Genomic DNA, 22201 nt, shown 5'->3' on the forward strand with positions numbered 1-22201 from the left:
GAAGTATCATAATTTGATGTTTCTCATGATCAGATAATTAATTCCTAATTAAATTTCATAAAAACTAATTGCCCTTATTTTAAGTGCATTTATAAAAATAGGCCATCCAGCTGAAATAGTGCTTTTTCACAAGAAATGTTGATCATGTTAAATAAGAGCCTCTTCTAAAACTATTAATGCAGAGAATTTTTATAGAAAAATATGGCCCTTGTTTTATAGGTAAAGCTACTTAGGTTTTTTATTAATAAGCTTCGATTTTCAGTTTCAAATTGTGACCAAATTCTGTGTGCTGTTAACTCAACCTGAAACATTCGTTCAGATATTTAAATGGAACTCATAAAATATTGTTTTAGGAAAAAATCCTTATCAGATAATTATTTTCTTTTTTTTTTTTTTAAAGATTTTATTTATTTATTTGACAGAGAGAGACAGCAAGAGCAGGAACACAAGCAGGGGGAGTGGGAGAGGGAGAAGCAGGCTTCCCGCGGAGCAGGGAGCCCGATGCGGGACTCGATCCCAGGACCCTGGGATCATGACCTGAGCCGAAGGCAGACGCTTAATGACTGAGCCACCCAGGCGCCCAGATAATTATTTTCTTATGCTATGAATTTTAACTACTTACTTATTGATAGTGGTTTACTTTAATTGTCCATGCTTATCAATCCCTTGAGATTTTATGGGTGTACTGTTCATAATAATACAGAATATAGAACTGGTACGTTGTTACTTGAGTTTCGTACATAGTCAGTTTTGTTCTAATGATTCCTTTTTGGTTTAAACATAAATTGCTAAATGGAAACAATAACCCTTTTGCGTGTTTTATTGAAAGCATTTTTTGTTATTTTGGCCAGCTCTACACCTCAAGTACCTGTGTGACATTGTACAATTTACATGAGCTCTCTGTTTGATCTTCTTGCCTGTGAAATCAGGATAATAACTGAGCCTGCCTCATAGAGTCCTGGTGAGGATTAGATGATACGATGTGTGTAAATAGTCTAAACATAGTATCCGGCATCATAAAATATAGTGATTGTACTTAGGAAGCTGTATTAATTCTACTGTCCTGAGATTTGAAAAAGATTTCCGTTCACTTGTCTTCAACACTTTGCAAGAAACACACTGAATGTTGTGTGTGACCCTCCAGGCCATGGCACATAGTTTTCCCTCTGCCTCAAGTAGTTTTTTCTTTTTCCTGTTTTGCTTAGTGAATCTTATTCATTCTGCAAGTCTTGATTCAAATGGTAGCTGCATTTGATACCTGCACATTATTTTCAACCTTCCCTGAGAAGAATTAGGTTGTTTCTTCTCTGTGTGTCATACTCTCTGTTTTTACCTCTCATAGCATTTCCCGCCTTTATTGTAATCATTTGCTCTTATGTCAGGGATCCTGTCTTTTCACCATTGTGTTTTCATGGCCAGGTCCAACATCCACTAGACAGTTAATATTTGTTTCCCTGACAAAGGTTATTAGCAGAGTAGGTCCTGGACCCTTGGCTTCTTGGCTTCCTCCTGTACTCACTGTATGCTTTACCTACTATGTGTGAGACAGCGCTCCTGCTTAGGAATGCAGCAAAAGTGCTGTAAGCACACATCCCATTTGTCTCACACAGTATTAAAAAGGGCTGAGATTTAATTAAATGAATAATTTCCACAGTTTCATCAAGGACATTCTTAAGTGAAACTGGCTTTCTTTGTTTTGCTTTGAGCTGTGCAGATGTGGTGGTGAGTGTTATACAGTTCCAAGCCATTGCCTTGACTTATAATAAGGAACCGGCGATTGTACCCACAATTGCTTTTGTATCATCAGGGCAAATGGCAATGTAGCGGAACAGGTAAATAGCATCTTGGTGTCGTTACAAAAGTTTTGGTCCTGAACATTCCCTGAAATGGTCTTGGAGAACAGAGGTCTGAAGATCACCCTTTGAGAATAGCTATAGGAGCCAAGACTTGGAATAGGAAAAGAAATACACGTTTTGAGGAAAAGACTGTGGCTATTAGCAATAATGCCATGTTTTTGCCTAAAATTTGCCATGTTGACCGAGCAAGCTGATCATTAATCAAGTTTGGCCATACCTCCTGTACTGAACCAAACCTGCCATGAGTTTGGGCACTTTTACACTGTCACAGAAGCTACTATTTTTCCACGGACTTCTTTTTTCTAGGAGAAGAGATCAACTTTGGAAAGCTCATCACAAAACCTTCAGAAGGAACAACCCTAAGAGTAGAAGACCTTGTAAAACAGTATTTTCAGACTGCAGAGAAGGTAATTTCTTAATTATAGCCTACATGTTGAAGAATGGCTCTCTGAGGATAACCGACTTTAATTTGGGATATGTATAATTGATATTTCAAACAAAAGAGATCCTCACAATGTTTCCATGAACTAAGTGGGACAGCAATTAATTACATTCACTTCTGATTACTCTTCATCAGGAAAAATCAGTGCTGAATTAATGGTGTTATTGTGGCTATTATTGTTACTGTTGTTTTGCTCTTCCTTTTTATCTCTACTGCATTTCTTTTTTTAAGATTTTATTTATTTGAGAGAGAAAGAGAGAGAGAGGGCACATGAGAGGGGGGAGGGTCAGCGGGAGAAGCAGATTCCCCGCTGAGCAGGAAGCCCAATGTGGGACTCCGATCTCGGGACTCCAGGATCATGACCTGAGCCGAAGGCAGTCGCTTAACCAACTGAGCCACCCAGACACCCTCTACTGCATATTTCTGAATCCAGGATTTACCTCTCTTGCATCTAGATGTAATTTCAGAACTACTTTATTAAGACAGACACAGGATGGTAAGGCTACCTTCATTGTCATGAGTTTGTGCCACTTTAGATCTGGTTCTATTAATTGCCTATTACTGCTGAAACAAATTTCCACATAAAACTTCATAATTAAAAATAATGCACATTTGGGGCACCTGGTTGGTTAAGCAACTGCCTTCAGCTCAGGTCACGATCCTGGAGTCTCGGGATCGGGTCCCGCATCTGGCTCCCGGCTCCCTGCTCGGCGGGGAGTCTGCTTCTCCCTCTGACCCTCCCTCTCTCATGCTCTCTCTATCTCATTCTCTCTCTCAAATAAATAAAAAATCTTAAAAAAAAAAAAACACACATTTGTTATCTTATAGTTCTGTAGGTCAGAAATCTGACACCAGTCTCACTGGCGTAAAATTGAGGTGTTAGCAGGGTTGTGTTCCTTTCTGGAGATTCTAGGGGAAAATCCATTTCCTTATCTTTTCCAGTTTCGAGAGGTGTCCACATTTCTTGGCTGACAGCCTCCTCCTTCCACCTCCAAAGCCAGCAGTGTTACATTTCTCTGGCCGTTTTCACCCAGTCTGATCTCCCTCCAACTCCCTCTTTTGGCCTCCCTCTTCCACTTTTAAGGATGCTCATGATTACACTGAGCCCACCTGCACAGTCCCTGGTAATCTCCTGATTGTGCAGCCAGCTGATTAGCAACCTTAATTCCATCTGTAACCAACCGTAGTTTTCCTTTTCGGTGTAACATGTTCACAGCCCAGAGATTAGGATGTGGACATCTTTAGGGGGCTGTTACTCTGCCCACTACACTGGTTAACCTAATCTCTTAATCATCAGCTACCATTTCAGGACTCTACATCACAACCACTCAGTCCTCTGCATTCCCACCTGTCTTAAAAACTACTCCCATTTCTTATTTTTACTTGACTTCTTCTGGCTCATAAAATTTATTAGTAGGCTTACTTACTGTCCATTGTTTTGTTTTGTTTTGTTTTCCCTTCAACTAGATAACTTTATTGTCTTTTTCCCCTGGTAACATTATACTCTAATTTTCCTTGCTCATATAGAATTATTTGGTAAGGAATAGATACTGATTTCTGCATCCAGTGATTTGTACCTCTTTTACAGAATGTGCAGCTCTCACTTCTAACAGAAAGGGGAATGGGTGAAGCAGTACAAGAATTTGTGGACAAGGAAGAAAAAGATGCCATAGAGGAATTAGTGAAATACCAGTTGGAAAAAACACAGCGATTTCTTAAAGAGCGTCATATTGATGCCGTAGAAGATAAAATCGATGAAGAGGTAACCAATTTGGGGTGGAGAAGCTAGTTAGACACTCACTCCTTAAGAGTAGCTTTGACTTTTCTTTCTATTAAACTACTGTTTAACTTCTTTGATTTGTTTAGTTTACTCATCTATAAAATTGAGTTCGTAAAATGAGGATTAAAGTAAAAAGGTCTGGAACAGAATCTTAAAACAGGATTGAAATCCATTAAATGCTAGCTTTGTTCTCCATAGATAGGATCTTCTCTTGAAAATGCTTTAAAATGAACCTTACAGGATGAAAACTTCTTTTCAATTTTTTAGTAAGTTTTGATTGAGATTTTGAATTTCATCTAGAAATTCAAATTCATCTCTAAGCATAAAAACAGTGGAAGGATCAGAGGAGAAGCTCTTCAGGTTTGACTGCGTAGGAATTGTAAATGTTTGTATGTCAGATTATCAAAAAACAAAATGTATTGACATGGAGAACATACTTGTATGTGGGCAGAAGAAAGGTTGATACTCATAATATTAAAGTATCTTAGTAAATGTTAAGAAAAGTAGTAAACATTTCAATAGAAATAATGAACAAAGACATGAATAAGTGGTTCACAAAAGAAAAACAAATGGTAAGCATATGAAAATGTTGTTCAAAGGAACTCACATGTATTTTTTATTTGTCAGAGTGACAGCAATTTGAGGAGAGTATTTAGTATGCTGCTATTGGGAGTATCAAGTTTGAGCTGCTGCATTGAAAGGCAGTTTGTCAGTGTTCATCAAGAGGCTTAAGATTTCTCCTTTAACTCAGCCCTTTCCCAAGACAAAGTGAGGTGGAAATTTGTGTATGGAGTAATTTATCTAAGTGTTGTCTGCAGTGGGAAATGATGAAGTAAATGTTGGCACATACACACTAGATATTGTGCAGCTATTAAAAATAACACTTTTGAAGAACGTGGAGAAGTATTTTCACTGTTATGTGGGGAAAGAATGCCATAGATTTAAAACTATATACACTATGATTCCAGTGATTTTTATTTTATATGTGAGTGTGTGTGTACGTGCAAAGAATGAAAGAAAATATTCCAAACATTATCATTGGTTATATTCAGGTAATGGGATTATAGGGGATCATTTTCTGTATCTTCTAGATTCCCTCTAAGCAGAACAAAACATTATTTTTAAAACTCAATCCCTTTGATTTTGATTTTAGTGCTTTGAATTAGTCAACATGGTTCTCTTAAAGCCTTATGATGTCAGTATGCAGCTAGTAATATTCCATGCCAAGTACACTGGGTATATGGGGTTCATAAATTTTTGGCAGGGATGCATTTCTCCATTAAGTACCAGAAATAAAACATGATCATCCCACTCAAATGTAAATATAAAATTATGAAACTCCCAGGAGATAACTTAGGAGAAAATCTAGATGACCTTGGGTGCGGCAATGACTTTTTAGGTACGACACCAAAGGTATGATCTGTGAAAGAAGGAATTGATAAGCTGGACTTTATCAAAATGAGAAACTGCTCAGTAAAAGACAATGTCAAAAGAATGAGAATACAAGCAACAGACTTGGAGGAGAAAACAGTTGTAAAAGACACATCTGGTAAAGAAATGTTATCCAAAAAATACAAAGAATTCTTAAAACTCAGCAATAAGCAGCGCCTGGGTGGCTCAGTTGGTTAAGCGTCTGACTCTTGGTTTCTGCTTGAGCCCCGTGTCACTCTCCATGCTCAGCCCAGAGTCTGCTTGCCCCTCTCCCTCTGCTCCTCCTTCCTCCCTCTCTCAAATAAATAAAATCTTTAAAAAAACAAAACAAGATTCAGCAATAAAAAACAGGCAACCTGCTGTAAAAACAGACCAAAGACCTTAATAGATATTTCACCAAAGATTTACAAATGGCAGGTAAGCATGTGAAAACATACTGTATATCATATGTCATCAGGGAATGCAGATTAACAATGAAATATGCCACTATGGACCTATTAGAACGGCCAAAATCTGGAATACTGACACAGCACCAAATGCTGGTGAGGATGTAGACAACAGGAAAGCTCACGCATTGCTGGTGGAAATGCAAAATGGTACTATGGTCACTTTGGAAGGCAGTTTGGCAGTTTCCTAAACAGCTTAATATACTCTTACCATATGATCCAGCAGTCGTGCTCCTTGGTATCTACCTAAATATGTTGAAAGCTTATGTTCACATAAAAACCTGCACACAGGTTTCTATAGCAGGTTTATTCATAATTGCCAAAACTTAAAAGCAACCAGGATGTCCTTCAGTAGGTGAATGGATAAGTTGTGAAACATCCAGACAAGGGACTATTATTTAGGCCAGAAGAAGGGAACTGTCAGTCTGTGAAGAGTCATGGAGGAATCTTAAATGCATATTACTAAGTGAAAAAAAACCAATCTGAAAAAGATTATGATTTCAACTATACAACATCATCAAGTATATAATCATACAGACTGTATGATTTCAACTATACAACATTCTGAAAAAAAGCAAAACTATAGAGACAGTAAGAAGATCAGAGGTTGCAGGGGTTTAGTGAGGAGCAAGGAAAGGGATGAATAGGTGCACAGAGGATTTTTAGGGCAGTGAAACTCCTCTGTATGATACTATAACTTACGTTGATACATGTCATCATACCTTTTTCCAGACTCCTAGCTCACTGAGTGAACAAAATATAAACTGGACTTTGGGAGCACCTGGCTGGCCCCATCAGTGGCTCTTGATCTCGGGGTTGTAAGTTTGAACCCCATGCTAGGTGTAAAGATTACTTAAAAATAAAATCTTAAAAACAACAACAACAGACTTTGGACTTTGGGTGATTATGTGGCAGTGTAGGCTCATCATTTACAACAAATGTCCCGATTCTGCTGGAGGGAGGTTGATAGTAGGGAGTCTATGTATGTCTGGGGCTGGGGGGCATATGAGAAATCTCAGTGCCTCCTTCTCAATTTTTTTGTGAACCTAAAACTACTCTTAAATAAAAAAAAAAACCCACAGATAAACAGAAAAGCAAATAACTTCAGCATCCCCACCTGGAGAGTTGTTAGGACTCCTGAGAGGGTGCATAAGGGATGGATTCTGGACCAAACCACCTGTGTTCAAAATCAAAACCCTTACTACCTGTATAACTACCAGTGAGTTTTTTAACCTCTCTCCACCTCTGTTTCCTCATCTGTAAAATGGGGGATAATAATAGAAACCCCTTCAAGATTGTTGTAAGGATCCAAAGAATACATGTGAAGTCCCAGAACACCGGCAGCACATGGCACCTACTCTGTATGTTTACTCTTGACTCATTTCTGCAAATGACTTAGCACTTTTGGAATGGTATATACCACCTAGAGCACTATTACATACTATGCCATTTTAAAAAACAATTTTTATCCCTTCTACCAAATCATAACAAGCATACTGTCATTTCTTTTAGCTTAAACAACAACAAAAGCCCTCTTCACTTCCATTTCCCTTTAGCTACTACTCATCTTCTTTGTTTCTCTTTTATAGCAGAATTGCTTCAGAGTTTTCTATATTTGCTGCCCTGATTTTTCTCCCTCACTTTTCCCTTATACCCATCGTCTGGGGGTTTTGACCCATCATTCCAGTGAAGCTGCTCACATCGAAGTCAGCGTTGACTGCCATTGCTAAATCCACTGTCAGTTCATCTTAAATCTCCCTTGAACTCTTCTTGAAATCTTTTTCTCTTTGGCTTTAGGACCCCACCCTTTTCTGCTTTTCTTCCTGCCTCACAGTGCATATTCTCAGTTTCTCTTGTTGGTTCCTCATATCTCTCCTGCCTCTTAAATTGGGAGTCCCCGGAACTCACTCCTTGGAGCTCTTCTGCTACATATTCCTTTTGTAATCTCATCCAGCTGCCTGGATTTAAATTGTTGGGTGGTGATTTTCAAAAGTCTAGCCCAGCCCTCTCTCAGCTCAAGATTTCTGCAGTCAGCAGCCTGCTAGACATTTCTCCTTGGATGTTTAATAGACACCTCAAACTACTAACATTCCCAGTCTGAATTGCTGATTTTCAGCCTTTGCTCTTTGTGTTGGTTCTCTTTATGTCACCTGGATCCTGACTGTCTAGAAGTCCTTGGCATTACTTCAGAATATATATAGAATCTGACTGCTTGTCTAGTCTTCACCAGTACCAGAGGTCCATCGCATTGCCATTTCTCACTTAGAATAATCTAATAGCCTCCAGACTTGTCTGCCTTTTTCTACCTGTACCCCTCCTCCACCCCCCCATTCTGTCCTCATTTCAGCTGTCAGTGATACTAACATATTTCAGATCAAGTCACTCCTGCCTTCAAAAAAAGTCCTTACAGTTTTTTTTTTTTACAAGGCCCTATTCAGTCTGGCTTTTTGTTACTTTCTTACCCTCATATCTTCTTGAGCCACAGCAACCTCCTTGCTATTTCTTGAACATACCATGCATTCTGCCCCAGTACCTTTTTTAAAAAAGATTTTATTTATTTATTTATTTAATAGCAAGGGAGGATCAAAAGGAGAAGGAAAAAGAATCTCAAGCAGACTCCATGCTGAGCATGGAGCCCAATGTGGAGCTCGATCTCACCACCCTGAGATCACGACCTGAGCTGAAACCAAGAGTCGGACACTTAACCAGCTCAGCCCCTCAGGCACCCCTCTCCCAGTGTCTTTATGTACACTTTTTCCTTCGATTAGAATGTTCTCTCCTTGTTATGCAAGATTCATTCCCTTTGCTCATAAATTACCTTTTCATTGCGGCCTTGCATGATCATTCTATTCAGATGTGACCTCTAGTCAGTATTCCTCACCCTCTTCCCGCTTTATTTCTCTCTGCACACTTACTGTCTTTTGCAAAGCGTTCACGGGTTCAGATATTTGAACATTGAACAACTCAAGACTCCACTGAGCATACTCATTTAAGGTTTTTATTTAAAGGCAAAAGATATGGTGCATCAAGGAAAAGAGTATGGGCAGGCATTAGAGACCTGTGAGAAGCCAAACGTAAGCTCTCATGTCCTCATTTGCACAGAGTGGTCCCTGGATTGAACACACCAAGATCTGTGCAGAAGTTCCCAGGGAATCTTTTATGCCCCTCTGGTCTCATTATCAAGCCATGCTTCTAACTGGTTATACAGGTTGAAAACCATCAGTAAATAAACATCAGTAAATAAATGGCTCCCCAGAGACGACAGAGCGTTCTTAGTCTGGCTGTAAATTAACTCCGTCCGACCCAACTTCTAAAACACAATATAACTTCTTATTTTGTTTTTGTTTATTGGCTACATGCACAGGCACACAATCCTAAACTCCATGGCGGCAGAATTTGTAACGATTTTGTTCATTGTTGGATTCTCAGTTCCTATAATAGTGCTTGGCACATAATGGGTGCTCCATAAACAGGTGCTAAGTAAATTACTAAACAAATAGAGGTTTTCCCTAATTACCTAACTACGAGCCTGTTGGGCAGGAATTTAAAAAAAAAGAATCTCTAGTTTCCCTTTTGGTTCCAGGACCATTATCAGCAAACAGTAAACATTTAGTAGTTGACTTGATAAAATGATTTTCAGAGACCCACCCACTTCAGATACTATTTTTTTAAGGATTTATTTATATATTTTAAAGAGAGCACACACGCGAGCAGGGGGAGGGGCAGAGAGAGGGAGAGAGAGAATCTCCAGCAGACTCCCCACTGAGTGCAGAGCCCTATGTGGGCTCCATCTCAGGACCCTGAGATCATGACTTGAGCCAAAATTAAGAGTTGGGCGCTTAATCTACAGAGCCACCCAGGTGTCCCCAGATACTATTTTTAGAGAGCCTCCTGGGTGTCTTAGAGCCAAGTGTCGAAGAATGATTTGAGCCATGTAATAAGTATTTCAAGCCTCTGAAAGAAGAGATTTTTGTTTTTAACTATTTTACTAAAGTATAACACTCATAGGTATCAGTTTTTTCTTTTGCAGTCTAATAGACCCATTTTTCAGTGACATGGAACATTTTGGCAACTGGTAATACAGTTTTGCTTAGGGCCAATATATATATATTTTTTAGAGTACAGTTCTGAAATATTAATGTAAGTCACTAGGGAACTATGATTTCTTTAATCAGTCAACGAAACTGTACTTAAATTTCCAAGTTTTTGGTGCAGTCACTCTTGAAAACAGTATGAAGGTTCCTCAAAAAGTTAAAAATAGAACTACCCTATGACCCAGCAATTTTGCAATACTAGGTTATTTACCTGAAGATACGAAACTACGGATTTGAAGGGGCACATGCACCCTGATGTTTATGGCAGCATTATCAACAATAGCCAGACTATGGAAAGAGCCCAGATGTCCATCGACTGATGAATAGATAAAGAAGATATGATATGGTGTACACACACACACACACACACACACACACACGATGGAATATTACTCAGCCATCAAAAAGAATGAAATCTTCCCGTTTGCAGCAACATGGGTAGAGCCAGTGAAATAGTCAGAGAAAGACAAATACTATAGGATTTCACTCACGTAGAATTTAGGAAACAAAACAGATGAACATAGGAGAAGGGAAAAAAAAAAGAGGTAAGCAAACCATGAGACTTAACCATAGAGAACAAACTGAGGGTTGATGGGGGAGGTGGGTGGGGGATGGGCTAGATGGTGATGGGTATTAAGGAGGGCACTTGTTATGATGAGCACTAGGTATTATATGTAAGTGATGAATCACTAAATTCTACTCCTGACACCAATATTACACTATATGTTAACTAGAATTTAAATAAAAATTTGAAACAAAAAATTCCCACGTTTTATGTTGTAATAGAAAGCATTTCTTAATCAGTTGTAGCCCATTGTTTTATATTTCCGTGATAGGATTAAGCAACATTTTTGATTTACTGTTTTAACACAGGTACGCCGTTTCAGAGAAAGCAGACAAAAAAACACGAATGAAGAAGATGATGAAGTTCGAGAGGTAATTTCTCGCGTAAATTGCTATGCTTCTGTGTCAGTTTGTTAAGCTAGAATGACTAGTAGGTTTGTTTAGAATAGTGGACCTTACTTTGGTAGATAGGACTGAGCAGGGGTTGGATGAGGAGATTTATACCAGCGCAGCCTGCCAATATTCGGCTTGCCGGTATTCCTTTTTTATCCTTTTGCTTTTGTCAGAAACTTATTTGTGTGTGTGGGGGGGGGAGCATATACAACAAGAGCCCTTAGTAATCAAAATAATACATAATTGCTATCAGAGCATCTTATTAGCATAAGATGAAATCTTACCCTACTGAGCTGATACTATTTTGGGCAAAAAGGAAGAAACTTGTGTTTTGCTAGCAGTATTACCATAGATAAATACACTGTGTCCACTGTGTCCAACATTTCTAAAATGTTGAAATGGGCTTGATCACCATCAGTGCTGTCTTTCTCAGTCTCTGCGGTTTAGGAACTTCTGGTTAGCAACCATTTACCGAAACTTCGGGCCTCTATCTAGTACTTCGTGAATTCATGGTTGAAAATAGATTTTTCTATTTTCTGATTTTCTGTCCTTGTTGTTTTATGATTACTATCTAGTATTTAAAGGTTATCTGATAACTAATTTATTGTTGGGATTATCTTGATTGCTTTCATTCGTATCTGTTACAACCTAGCCATTCTACTTTGCATTAGCAATACAGATATGGAAAATGTGTGGTTTGTGTCCAGCAGAGACTCTTGGTTTAGTAGGTGAGGCAGATGCATGTAGAAAGAAAATGTTAAACCTTAGCATGACCTAAAGGGTCGCCTTCGCTGAATTAATAAAACAGTCCTGCTATACTTGGGAAAATATTTCAGAACTGCTCCTGACAGGCGGTGAATTGGAAAGAGCTGGAGCACTCGACACATCCCTCAAATTAACTTTTATATCTTCTACTATTTTCTGTGCTGCAAGCAAAAAAGAATTAATAAGACACCCTTCTCCCCCCCCCCCCCCCCCGCCGCCACCCTTTAAATATTTTTTGCCTTGTTTTAAACACACTCCTTAGGTAAAAGTCAATACCTGGGACACTCAGTTTATTCCTTTTTCCTCTGAATTCTCTTCCAAAGGAATCCCTGTTTAGTGGTTGATCTACTGATGACCACTAGGTGATACCACAGCCTTTAATGTGAAGCAGTTTTAGATCCTGACAGAGGAAAAGTCAGTTATCAAATAATTCTTCGGTAGCTCAGATGGTTAATTGTTTGCCTCCGGCTCAAGTCATGATCTCAGTGTCCTGGGATCAAGTCCCGTGTCGGGCTCCCTGCTCAGCCTTTCCCTTTCCCTCTGCCTGCTGCTCGCCCTGCTTGTGCTCACTCTCTCTGTCAAATAAATAAAGTCTTTAAAAAATAGAAAATAAAATTCTTTGGTACCATCTCTAAAGGCAGTGAGATAGACTTTTTTTCTTTCTTTTTCAAATAAAATTTCCAAGTCTCTATCTGATTTACTTCATCATCTGTCATACCATACAGGCTACTTAGGATTTTAGGCTGATCCAATAATGCGCCTTACCTGGAATGTTAAGGAATAGGAACGTAGCATTTTGGGTGTTATTTTTTTCTTTTCTCTGTCTTACTACAAAAATGTGATGCCCTGTGCTTACTGTGGGGAAGTCACCCCCCCAAATTATGTCCCAATTCATTAGACTATGTAGAAATAGCAGTATAGTAACAGTTAATAACCTTTCTTTAGAGAGGATATGCGAGGATAATCTTCTCAGTGTCTAGTTTTGTGTCAGGTTTCTTCCCTTTGTACAACTTACACTGTCTCCATCATGTAATATGGGGAATTTTGCAACATTAACTAACATTACTAGCAGTAGTGCCAGTTTTGTTTCCTACCTCCTTCCTCCCTTTCGTGAATAGCCTTCAGTACTTGATTATAGAACTAAAAGCTCTCACCATTCACTGAATCACAGTCAGCATTCCCGATGTCAGAGTCATTCCCCTCCATCAGTGTAGTGGAAAAAGCAGGACACGTTACCTACTTGGTTTTATTCATTACTGTTTTAAAGGGGAAAGGGCAAATGGTATTCATTAAATTTTCATTTACTGAATTTTTTCTAGATGTGTCATGTACACAATTTCAGTTTCCATTTTACAAATGACACTGAGGAAAAAAACAAATGACACTGAGAGCACAGTAAACGTTACACGGTGGGGTGGAATTTGAACCTATTTCTACCTTCAAGTCTAGACTTTTCTACCATACCATGTCCAGAACTTTGTATTATAACAACATTAATATAATGCATGGCCAATGAATGGCTAAAAATGTGAAATTTCTGAAAGTTTTTGATGTGCAGAACATCAAAAATCACTGTTCCTGAGAAACGTAGATGGAACTGCTATACTACTTACAAGATGGTTTTGGGGAGCTAAGAGAAGGAAGCTAGAGATTAGGGATCCCTTACCACATTTATATTTGTATTCATCTTACAGAGCACCCTTAAAGTACAAAAGAGTTTGCCAAATAGCAAGAATGAATACTAGAAGAAAGAAATGACTCTTGGTTCTTGGATCATTTAAACTTAACTAACCATTTCAATTTAACATAGATTACAGAAACATTTCTTTGCATGCTCTTTGTGTTTGGAGCCCCTAAACTGTTTTTCATTAGTCTTTTAAAGAATTAGAGTGAATATTTTATAAAAGGAAGGTAGTAAAGGACCTGACAAATTGCATTTGGGAGTTTTTCAGAAGAAAGCACTTTTGGGTTTAGATTTTTCAGCTATATTTTAAGACTTTAGTAGGTAATTGGGGTTTCCTAGGTAATTGTCAGCTTGCCATAGGATATGATAAATGGTCTTAGCATACTATTTAGGACTTGTAATGGAATTTGAGACTTTCCCGAGCTATAACTCCCAACCGTGTAGAATCATTTAGCTCAGAACATGAATCCTAGTACCATGTTTAAATTATTTAACAGACAAAAGCGTTAGTCCTTCCAAGAGGCTTTAAAACCTCTTTGGAAGCTCTTTTCAAACCACATTGAAAAGCTCTTAAGTATTTTCTTTAACTATAAGTTCACATTTAAATAAAAGGCCAAACAGCAAATATTTTGGGCTTTGCAGGCCATATGTGGTCTTTGTCACATACTCTTCTCTGTGTATGTGGTTGGGTTTTTTTTTTTTTTTAATCCTTTAAAAATGTAAAATCTATTCTTGGTCTGACTCATAGTCTGTAGTTTACCCAGCCTCTGGTCTCCTGTGTTCTACCTGAATTAGAGGCAGGATTGATACCCTCTTTCAAACTGTAATACCAAGCACTATCAACAAAGCGAAAAGGCATCCCATAGGATGGGAGAAGATATTTGCAAATCACGTATTTGGTAAGTGATTAATATTCAGAACGTACCAAAGAATTCCTAAAACTCAGTCACAGTAAAAAGTGGATGAAGGACTTGAATAGACATTTCTACAAAGATAAACAGGTGACCAGTAAGCACATGAGAAGATGCTCAACATCTAGTGAAATGCAACTCTAAACCACAAAGCCACTTCACATTTATTAAGATGACTATTACAAAAAAGAAAATAGTGTTGCCACGAGTAAGGAGAAATTGCAAGCCTTGTGCATTGCTGGTGGGAATATAAAAGCTTCTGTGGAAAATAGTATGATTGCTCAAAAAATTAAAAATAGAATTATGTGACCTAGCAGTTGCACTTCTAGGTATTTACCCCAAGGAATTGAGAGCAAGGACTCAGATATTTGTACACCCATGCTTATAGCATTCACAGTAGCCAAAAGGTGGTAGCAATTCAAACGGCCATCAAAAGGTGTACAGATGAACAGAATGCGGTGTGTGTGTGTGTGTGTGTGTGTGTGTGTGTGTGTGTGTGTGTGAGATGATGGACTTTTGCTTAGCCTTAAAAGGAGTGAAGTTCCAGTAATGCTACAATATGGATGAACCTTGACAACATTATACTATGCGAAGTAAGACAGCTGAAAGGATGCGTATTACATGATTCCACTTAAATGAGATCCCTAGAGTAGTCAAATTCATACGGACAGGAAGTAGAATAGTGGTAATGAGGGGAAGGGGGTGGTTAGGGAATGGGGAGTTATTTTTTAACAGGTATGGAGTGTCAGTTTGAAATGAGAAAGGTCTGGAGGTGGATGATGGTGATGTTGTACAACAGTATGAATGTGTTTTTAATGCCACTGAATTGTACACTTAAAAATGGTTAAGATGTTCTATTTAATGGTATATATATTTTGTCACAATTTAAAAAAAAAAAAAAGTGTACTACCAGGAGAGGTTTTCGAATCTCACAGAAAAGCTTATGGAAACATTGTCCAACCAGTGGCCCTGGCCCTGCACTTAGGATGGCTGTGGACCTACACTCCTGAGGCCAGTTAGAATTCCAGTGCTAATTCTTAGAAGTGACATACTTCATATATATCTGTACACTCCAGAGCCTGTTGCACAGAAAAGTGGAGTTAAAATATTTGAGTGTAATGTTAAATGATAAAATGAAGGTACGGTATTTAGATAAAGGGAAGGTATAAAATTTGGAAATGATGGTGGGTAATTCATTCCAAGAAAGAATCATAAAAGGGCACATGCATCTTAAATTTTTGCTAGATAACTGCCATATCATTCCAGAGATGTGACACCAGTTTGCGTTCTAACCTGTATTTGGGAGTGCTTATTTCTCCACATCCTTGTCATCCTGATGTGTTATGACATCTTTTGATCTTTACAAATCCAAGGGGTGAGGAAATTGTTTCTTACTATTGTTTTTAACCTGTACTACTTTTGTTACTAGTGACTCAGCGATTTTTATGTTTATAAACCATTTGTATTTACGTGAAACACCTGGTCATGTTCTTTGCCCAGAAGTTTTTGTTTGATTTGGTTTTTGTGCCTAGGACATTGGTCTATCTGTAAGAGCACTCACAGGAAAATGTGCACACACACTATGTGTGTGGGGGGGTAGTATATTTTAGGGTATTTTTTGTGCAAAAGAAGGGTTTGGGGGTTTGTTCAAATCCAGAGTGGGTGATGAACTAAGTGCCTTTTTGACATTTGTGGAGTTAAACGTGTGGGATTTTTCCTCCGTTTTATTAATTCGGTGAATTATATTAAAACATGTTCTATTATTGCCCCATCCTTGTTACCACTTTGTGAACCTTCTGGTAATGGGTATCCTGGTTTTTCCATATGTTCCTGGATTCTCTTTGTTCGCTTTTATATTCATAAGTGAGATCCTGTAATCTTTTTGTGCATGCAGTCCTTTATCAGTTTTTCAGTACCATGTTATGCTGGCTTTGTACAAAGAAATGGGAAGCTTGCTTTCTTTATGCTCTGGCACTATGGAAAGAGCAGTGGAATTATCTGTTCTTTGAAGATTTGATAGAGTACCTGTGAAACTTTGTGGTTGTGGTTCCTTCTCCAGGGGTGTTGTTCCTTTAACAAATTTCTCCCATTATTCTTTGATATTATTATTATTAGTCTGTTGAGACTGTGTGTCTCTTTGGATCCGTTTAGGTCATTTATTTTCCAAATTACTTAGAATTGAAGAGTATTTTGTCAGAATTCTTTTAATTTCCCCTCAATCTTTTTTCCTCTCCCTTCTGATTTTTAATGATGTATATTTGTTTTTTCTTCCTTCTTATTAAGTTAGTGATTTTTATCAGTGTGGCTTTGTCCCAGAGGATCAGTTCTTAAATTTACTAATTTGAATGGATTTTTGCTTAAAATTTGTTTCTTTATGATTGTATCTTTATTGATTTCTCACAATTCCTTTTGGATGGGCTTTACTTGTCCTAACTTATGGAATATCAAATTTACTTATTTCATTCATTCTTTTTTAACAGGCTGTAGGCTTTCTTTATAAACACTGCTTTGTTTTGTATATTCCAGTATACAATATTTTTATTATTTTCTAGATTTCTGCAATTTTAGTTTTGTGGGTTGGAGGCAGGTGTTTTTTTAACTGTCATTAATTTCTAATTTTATTCATGGCAATTAGACTGTATAATACCCTTTACTATTTAGAATTAATTGATATTTTTCTTAGCACCCCATGATGTATTAGTTAAACATTTCATGAGGTCTTGAAAAGTATATATTTATTTTCAGAGTATAGAGCTCAACATAACATCAATTTAGATCTGTCTTATTAATTATGTAATTTAAGTCTCCTTTTTCCCCTTCAGTGTACTTTTTAAAAAGTACAGCTGGTTCTTGTTATTTCTTTATGTTCTATGTCACTGCAAACACTAACCTAGTGAATACTGAACTGTATTGCTCCTAGGGGATATAACAGGATTGGGTTCCTGCCAACTACTGGTTACAGCATTTTTATCCCCTGAGCAGTACATAACCTTTTTCATGTGTGTTTCTGTTTTAATGTATATTGAGTTAATAACAATGAACTTAGAGCCAGCAACCCTATAATCATGCCTGAATGAAGCTTATCTCACACACCTATTTCATCTGTAAGGCATATCACAGCCTTCTTGCACTTGGGAGTACTGGACAGCACTTCAGCTACACTGAATCACCGACTAAACACACAAAAATGTGAAAAACGTGGCACTAAATATGCCACAGAAAGGACACTTGTTTAAAGTGTGAGAGCTGAAACAGAAAGGCTTGAGTGTTCCATTCTTCGTCTTCATCTGGGAATGTGTGTGTCGAGAGACTCAGAATTTTTGGGTGCCTGGGTGGCTCAGATGGTTAAGCATCTGCCTTCGGCTCAGGTCATGATCCCAGAGTCCTGGGATCAAGTCCTGCATCAGGCTCCCTGCTTAGCGGGGAGCCTGCTTCTCCCTCTCCCGCTCCCCCGCTTGTCCTCTCTCTCTCTCTCTCTCTCTCTCTCTCTCTCTGTGTCAAATAAATAAGTAAAATCTTAAAAAAAAAAAAAGAGAGAGAGACTCGGAACTTTTACCACTCTGCACTGGTCCGTAGATGATTGCAAAAGTATCAGGAATATTGTTCTGGGGTTTACAGATAAATTTTGGCGAGTAGGTGATTTGCAAATATAGAATCTGGGAATAAAGAGGATTGACCATACTTCATCTGGGACAAGAAAAATGAGTTGAAATCTTTTTCCACTATTTTTTCTTTGTATTTTTTTTTAAAGATTTTATTGTCAGAGAGAGAGCACGCGCGCGAGAGAGCACAAGCAGGGGGAGCAGCAGGCCGAGGGAGAAGTAGGCTCCCTGCTGGGCAAGGAGCCCGTTGTGGGACTCCATCCCAGGACCCCTGGGATCATGACCTGAGCTGAAGCCAGACGCTTAACCGACTGAGCCACCCTTTTTCTTTTTATTTTTTGTTATGTTCCCTGAAGTTTTTTTCTTTTTACATGGTAATGCTGTGCTGAGCCCTTCATGCTGGGATTTTGCTGTTATTTCCTTTAAGCTGAGATCATCATCATACAGCTAGATTATCTCCCACCTCCCACTTCACTCCTACTTCTACCCTATGTGCTTTGTTCTCATCTCATTTAGTCCTGCCTCTCTTTACTTCATGATACCAAGAGAGCTCAGAAATGCTTTCTACCCACCTATTCTTAGACCTGGAATTTTTTATTCCAAGCAAGAGAAACTATAGTCATGGTCTCTTTGGATATATAGATCAATTTTAGAGAGCTCTCTACTGCCTAAGACTCTTCTGTACCTTGTTCCTTAGGTCAGATCTTCATTATATCCATTAACTCTTCAGAACTTTTGTGTTTAGAAGTTGGAGCTATTTTCTAATTTTATTGAGAATGTATTATGTTCATTTCTGTTCTCCTTACTACAGTTAGATTGGTTTAAGGGAAGAGCTCAGGGCAACATTGCTTTTATTTTATTTTTAATCAAAAAATCTGTATTCATTTCAGAGTTAAAATATTTCATTAAGTCTCAAACTTGTCTTTTCTCGGCAGTTTCTTACCAGACTAAAGTTTGTGGCATATTCTTGGTCCTAAGCTTTTTATTCTTTCCCAGGCCTTCAATTGTTATATAATACTTAATTCTTTTTATCTTTTTTTTTTTTTAAGATTTTGTGTAGTTATTTATTTGAGAGCACAAGGTGGGGGGAGGAGCAGAAAGACAGGGACAAACAGACTCTAGACGAAGCGTGGAGCCTGATGCAGGGCTTGATTTCACCACCCTGAGATCTCAACCTGAGCCAAAATCAAGAGTCGGACCCTTAACCAACTGAGCTATCCAGGCGCCCCTCTTTTTATCTTTTTATTCTTAATTCTACTTAATTTTTTTAAGAGATGATTGCTCATAATTTTCTGATTAGAGTAATATTTTAGAAAAACTACATTGTAGAAAATTTATCCTATTTGTGAATAAAGAAGAAAAGAGCACCCTAAAATTTCATCACCCACAGATAACACACATTTTTTGTAAGCATTTTTCTTGTCACGTATTAAGAGCCCATTGTACAGAGTAGCTCAAATGATGACAGTCTCTTACAAATGGTGATATTGAATTAGGGGCGATTGCCAGTATTCCTACCAGTTCTAAAAGTTTTGATTCTGTGGAATTCTATCGTTCTCAGCACAGCTTTTCAAAAGGTCTCATTTTACAGGTAGTATGGCGGATTGATCTGACAAATCATAGGAATTGAATTTGACAGATAGGGGAGGGGAGTTGTCCTGCTTGGCATTTTTATAGCATGATTAGTGAAAAATAATAGTGTAGACAGTTTGGCAATAGTGCATGTTACCTGAATGACCAGATCAGTGATTTAGGATGCTGCATTACCTACTAATGTGTATTATCTCCTCTTTCCCTCTCAGGCTATGACAAGGGCCAGAGCCCTCAGATCTCAGTCTGAGGACGCTGCTTCTGCCTTTAGTGCTGAGGACCTTATGAGTATAGATTTGGCAGAACAGATGGCTGAGGACTCTGAAGAGGACATCACAGCAGCAGCCAGCAGAGGAGGAGGCCGAGCAAGAGGCCGCCGAGGAGGAAGAGGGCAGAACTCAGCCTGGAGAGGGGGGTCTCAGAGAGGCAGAGGTTAGCACTCAGTACCGGCTTGCACACACCTTCAGTCTTGGCAGCTGAACGGGACACACAGGATCGTATTCCTGTCGTCAGAATTAAGTGTGGCTGTCTTCTAAAATTTTGTATTTGTATTGCATAAAGCCAGTCTTTAATATAGTTCTGACATGTATGTTGACTTAAATAGATTTTAATGGTCATATTTAAAACATAATGTTTTAATGACTTTTTTTTTTATTTATTATTTGACAGGGAGAGAGAGAGAGACAGCGAGAGAGGGAACACAAGCAAGGGGAGTGGGAGAGGGAGAAGCAGGCTTCCCGCGGAGCAGGGAGACCCTGGGGGGGCTCGATCCCAGGACCCCGGGATCATGACCTGAGCTGAAGGCAGACGCTTAACAACTGAGCCACTGAGGCGCCCCTGTTTTAATGACTCTTAACAACGTATTTTTTCTAAGAACTTCACTGTGCTCCTCACACAGTATCTTTTGGATACATTTAATGTTATATTTACTCTCACACCTATAAAATAATGGGCAGATATGAGCTGCTAAGGAAAATGGCTATCTAATGACCATTGGCAGGAGGAAGAAACTGCAGGTCATAAACATTATTTTTGTTACTGTCATAGGATACAAATGCCTTTATTTTTATAAAGTGGCTTCATAAAATTTGTTCAAAAAGAATACTACCCTAAAACAATTTGATTTCTTAAAGCAGTCATTAACATTAATTGCCATCATTGTATTTAACGTGGGACTATTGTCATTGAATAATCCAAATAATAGAAAATTGGTCATCCAGTGACTTCCTGATGCATTGTATGGCTTCGTTTCTAGGAATATTTTTAAATTGTTTTTATTAAGTATTTATCCATTGGAATTTTAAGCTGGTAAAATAGTACTTAAAAGTTAAAAAATTTTCAGGGAAAGAGATCCTCATCCTCTAGTGATAATTTATTTTCATTATCCTTAAGTTTACAAAATGTTTCCTTAAATTTTGATTGGAAGAGTATGAACCAAATGTGGTATAAGTATAGTTTTTGAAAAGTGATTAGACTATGTGTTTCTTGTTATATATGTCTTTGACTTTTTATACATAAACTGTTTTGATGTAACTTTATTTACATTTCATTTTGGCATTGTCTTAAAACCTTGGCTACTGATATAATTGTATAGTGACTGCTCATTATTCTAACAATAGGCACTGGTCTAGAGACTTCTACTCGAAGCAGAAGTTCAAAGGCTACTATGTCAACACCTAGAAACATGTCTATTATAGATGGTGAGTATGGATTGCAAATGATTTTTCTAGCAGTTATTTATAAATCCCAACATAGGAAGACCTAGGAAATCCTCATTAGGAAACCTCATTGGTTTGTGTTGCCATTGTTGGGGGGGGGCGTCAAAAGGGTTATTAGTATTACAAGATAAATTATTCTTTAAAAGGTCTTTTCCATTCATCAGAGCTTTTGAAAAGAGTGAACCTTGAAAAGTATTTTTTATAATCCCTTACTTCTGGACAGATTTGATTATTTCCTATTTATAGAGAGACCCTGAAGACAGAAAAATGAGTCAGTTGGTCAGTATGTCAACAATGATCAAGAAAGTACCACTTCTTAATATAGTGTTTATTTACTTTCTTATGCTGCTTTTCTCCGGCTCTGTGGTTAGCACAAAAAAGGCTGTGATCTGTATTTAAGATAATACTCATAATAGCTAATGTCTATGAAAGAGTTACTGCATGCTTCTCAAAGCTCTGGGGTTAGATACTTACGTTATCCCTGTTTTACAGAAAAGGGATCTGAGGCTTTGAAAAGATAGGCGGTTTACCCATGGTCTCACAGCTAGTAAATTTTAGAACTTGGGTTAATCCCACATTCCCTAGACTCCAGAACCAGTGGTTAACCACTATAGGGTTGATCCTTGGACAGAATGGGTTTGAACTGCACAGGTCCACTTATAAGTGGGTTTTTTTCCAATAAATTACAGTACTGTAAATGTATTTTCCCTTCCATATGAAAAATACGATTTTCTTAACATTTTCTTTTCTCAAGCTTACTTTGTTCTAAGAATACAGTATATAAACAACATACAAAATAAGTGTTAATCAGCTGTTTATGTTGTCAGTAAGGCTTCCAATAAATAATAGGCTATTAGTAGTTAAGTTTTGGGGGAGTTAGAAGTTACATGGGGATTTTTGGACTTTGCAAGGGTCAGGACCCCTC

At 38.1% G+C, this 22201-nt stretch overlaps 1 protein-coding gene across 4 annotated transcripts in view; it reads left to right on the forward strand.

Moving 5' to 3' along the window:
• Positions 1-22201, forward strand: part of MRE11 (MRE11 homolog, double strand break repair nuclease) — a 78105-nt gene that overhangs the window by 31174 nt on the left and 24730 nt on the right. For all 4 annotated transcript variants that reach the window (XM_025893520.2, XM_073887150.1, XM_025893521.2 and 1 more), the window contains 5 exons: positions 2163-2263; positions 3887-4060; positions 10923-10985; positions 19771-19990; positions 21178-21258. In XM_025893520.2, coding sequence (XP_025749305.1) covers positions 2163-2263; positions 3887-4060; positions 10923-10985; positions 19771-19990; positions 21178-21258 — 639 coding nt within the window. The remainder of the gene's footprint in view (positions 1-2162; positions 2264-3886; positions 4061-10922; positions 10986-19770; positions 19991-21177; positions 21259-22201) is intronic.

This window comes from Callorhinus ursinus, unplaced genomic scaffold (assembly GCF_003265705.2).
Source record: "Callorhinus ursinus isolate GAN/ISIS: 27379988/994484 unplaced genomic scaffold, GSC_fseal_2.0 scaffold76, whole genome shotgun sequence".
Lineage (NCBI taxonomy): Eukaryota > Metazoa > Chordata > Mammalia > Carnivora > Otariidae > Callorhinus > Callorhinus ursinus.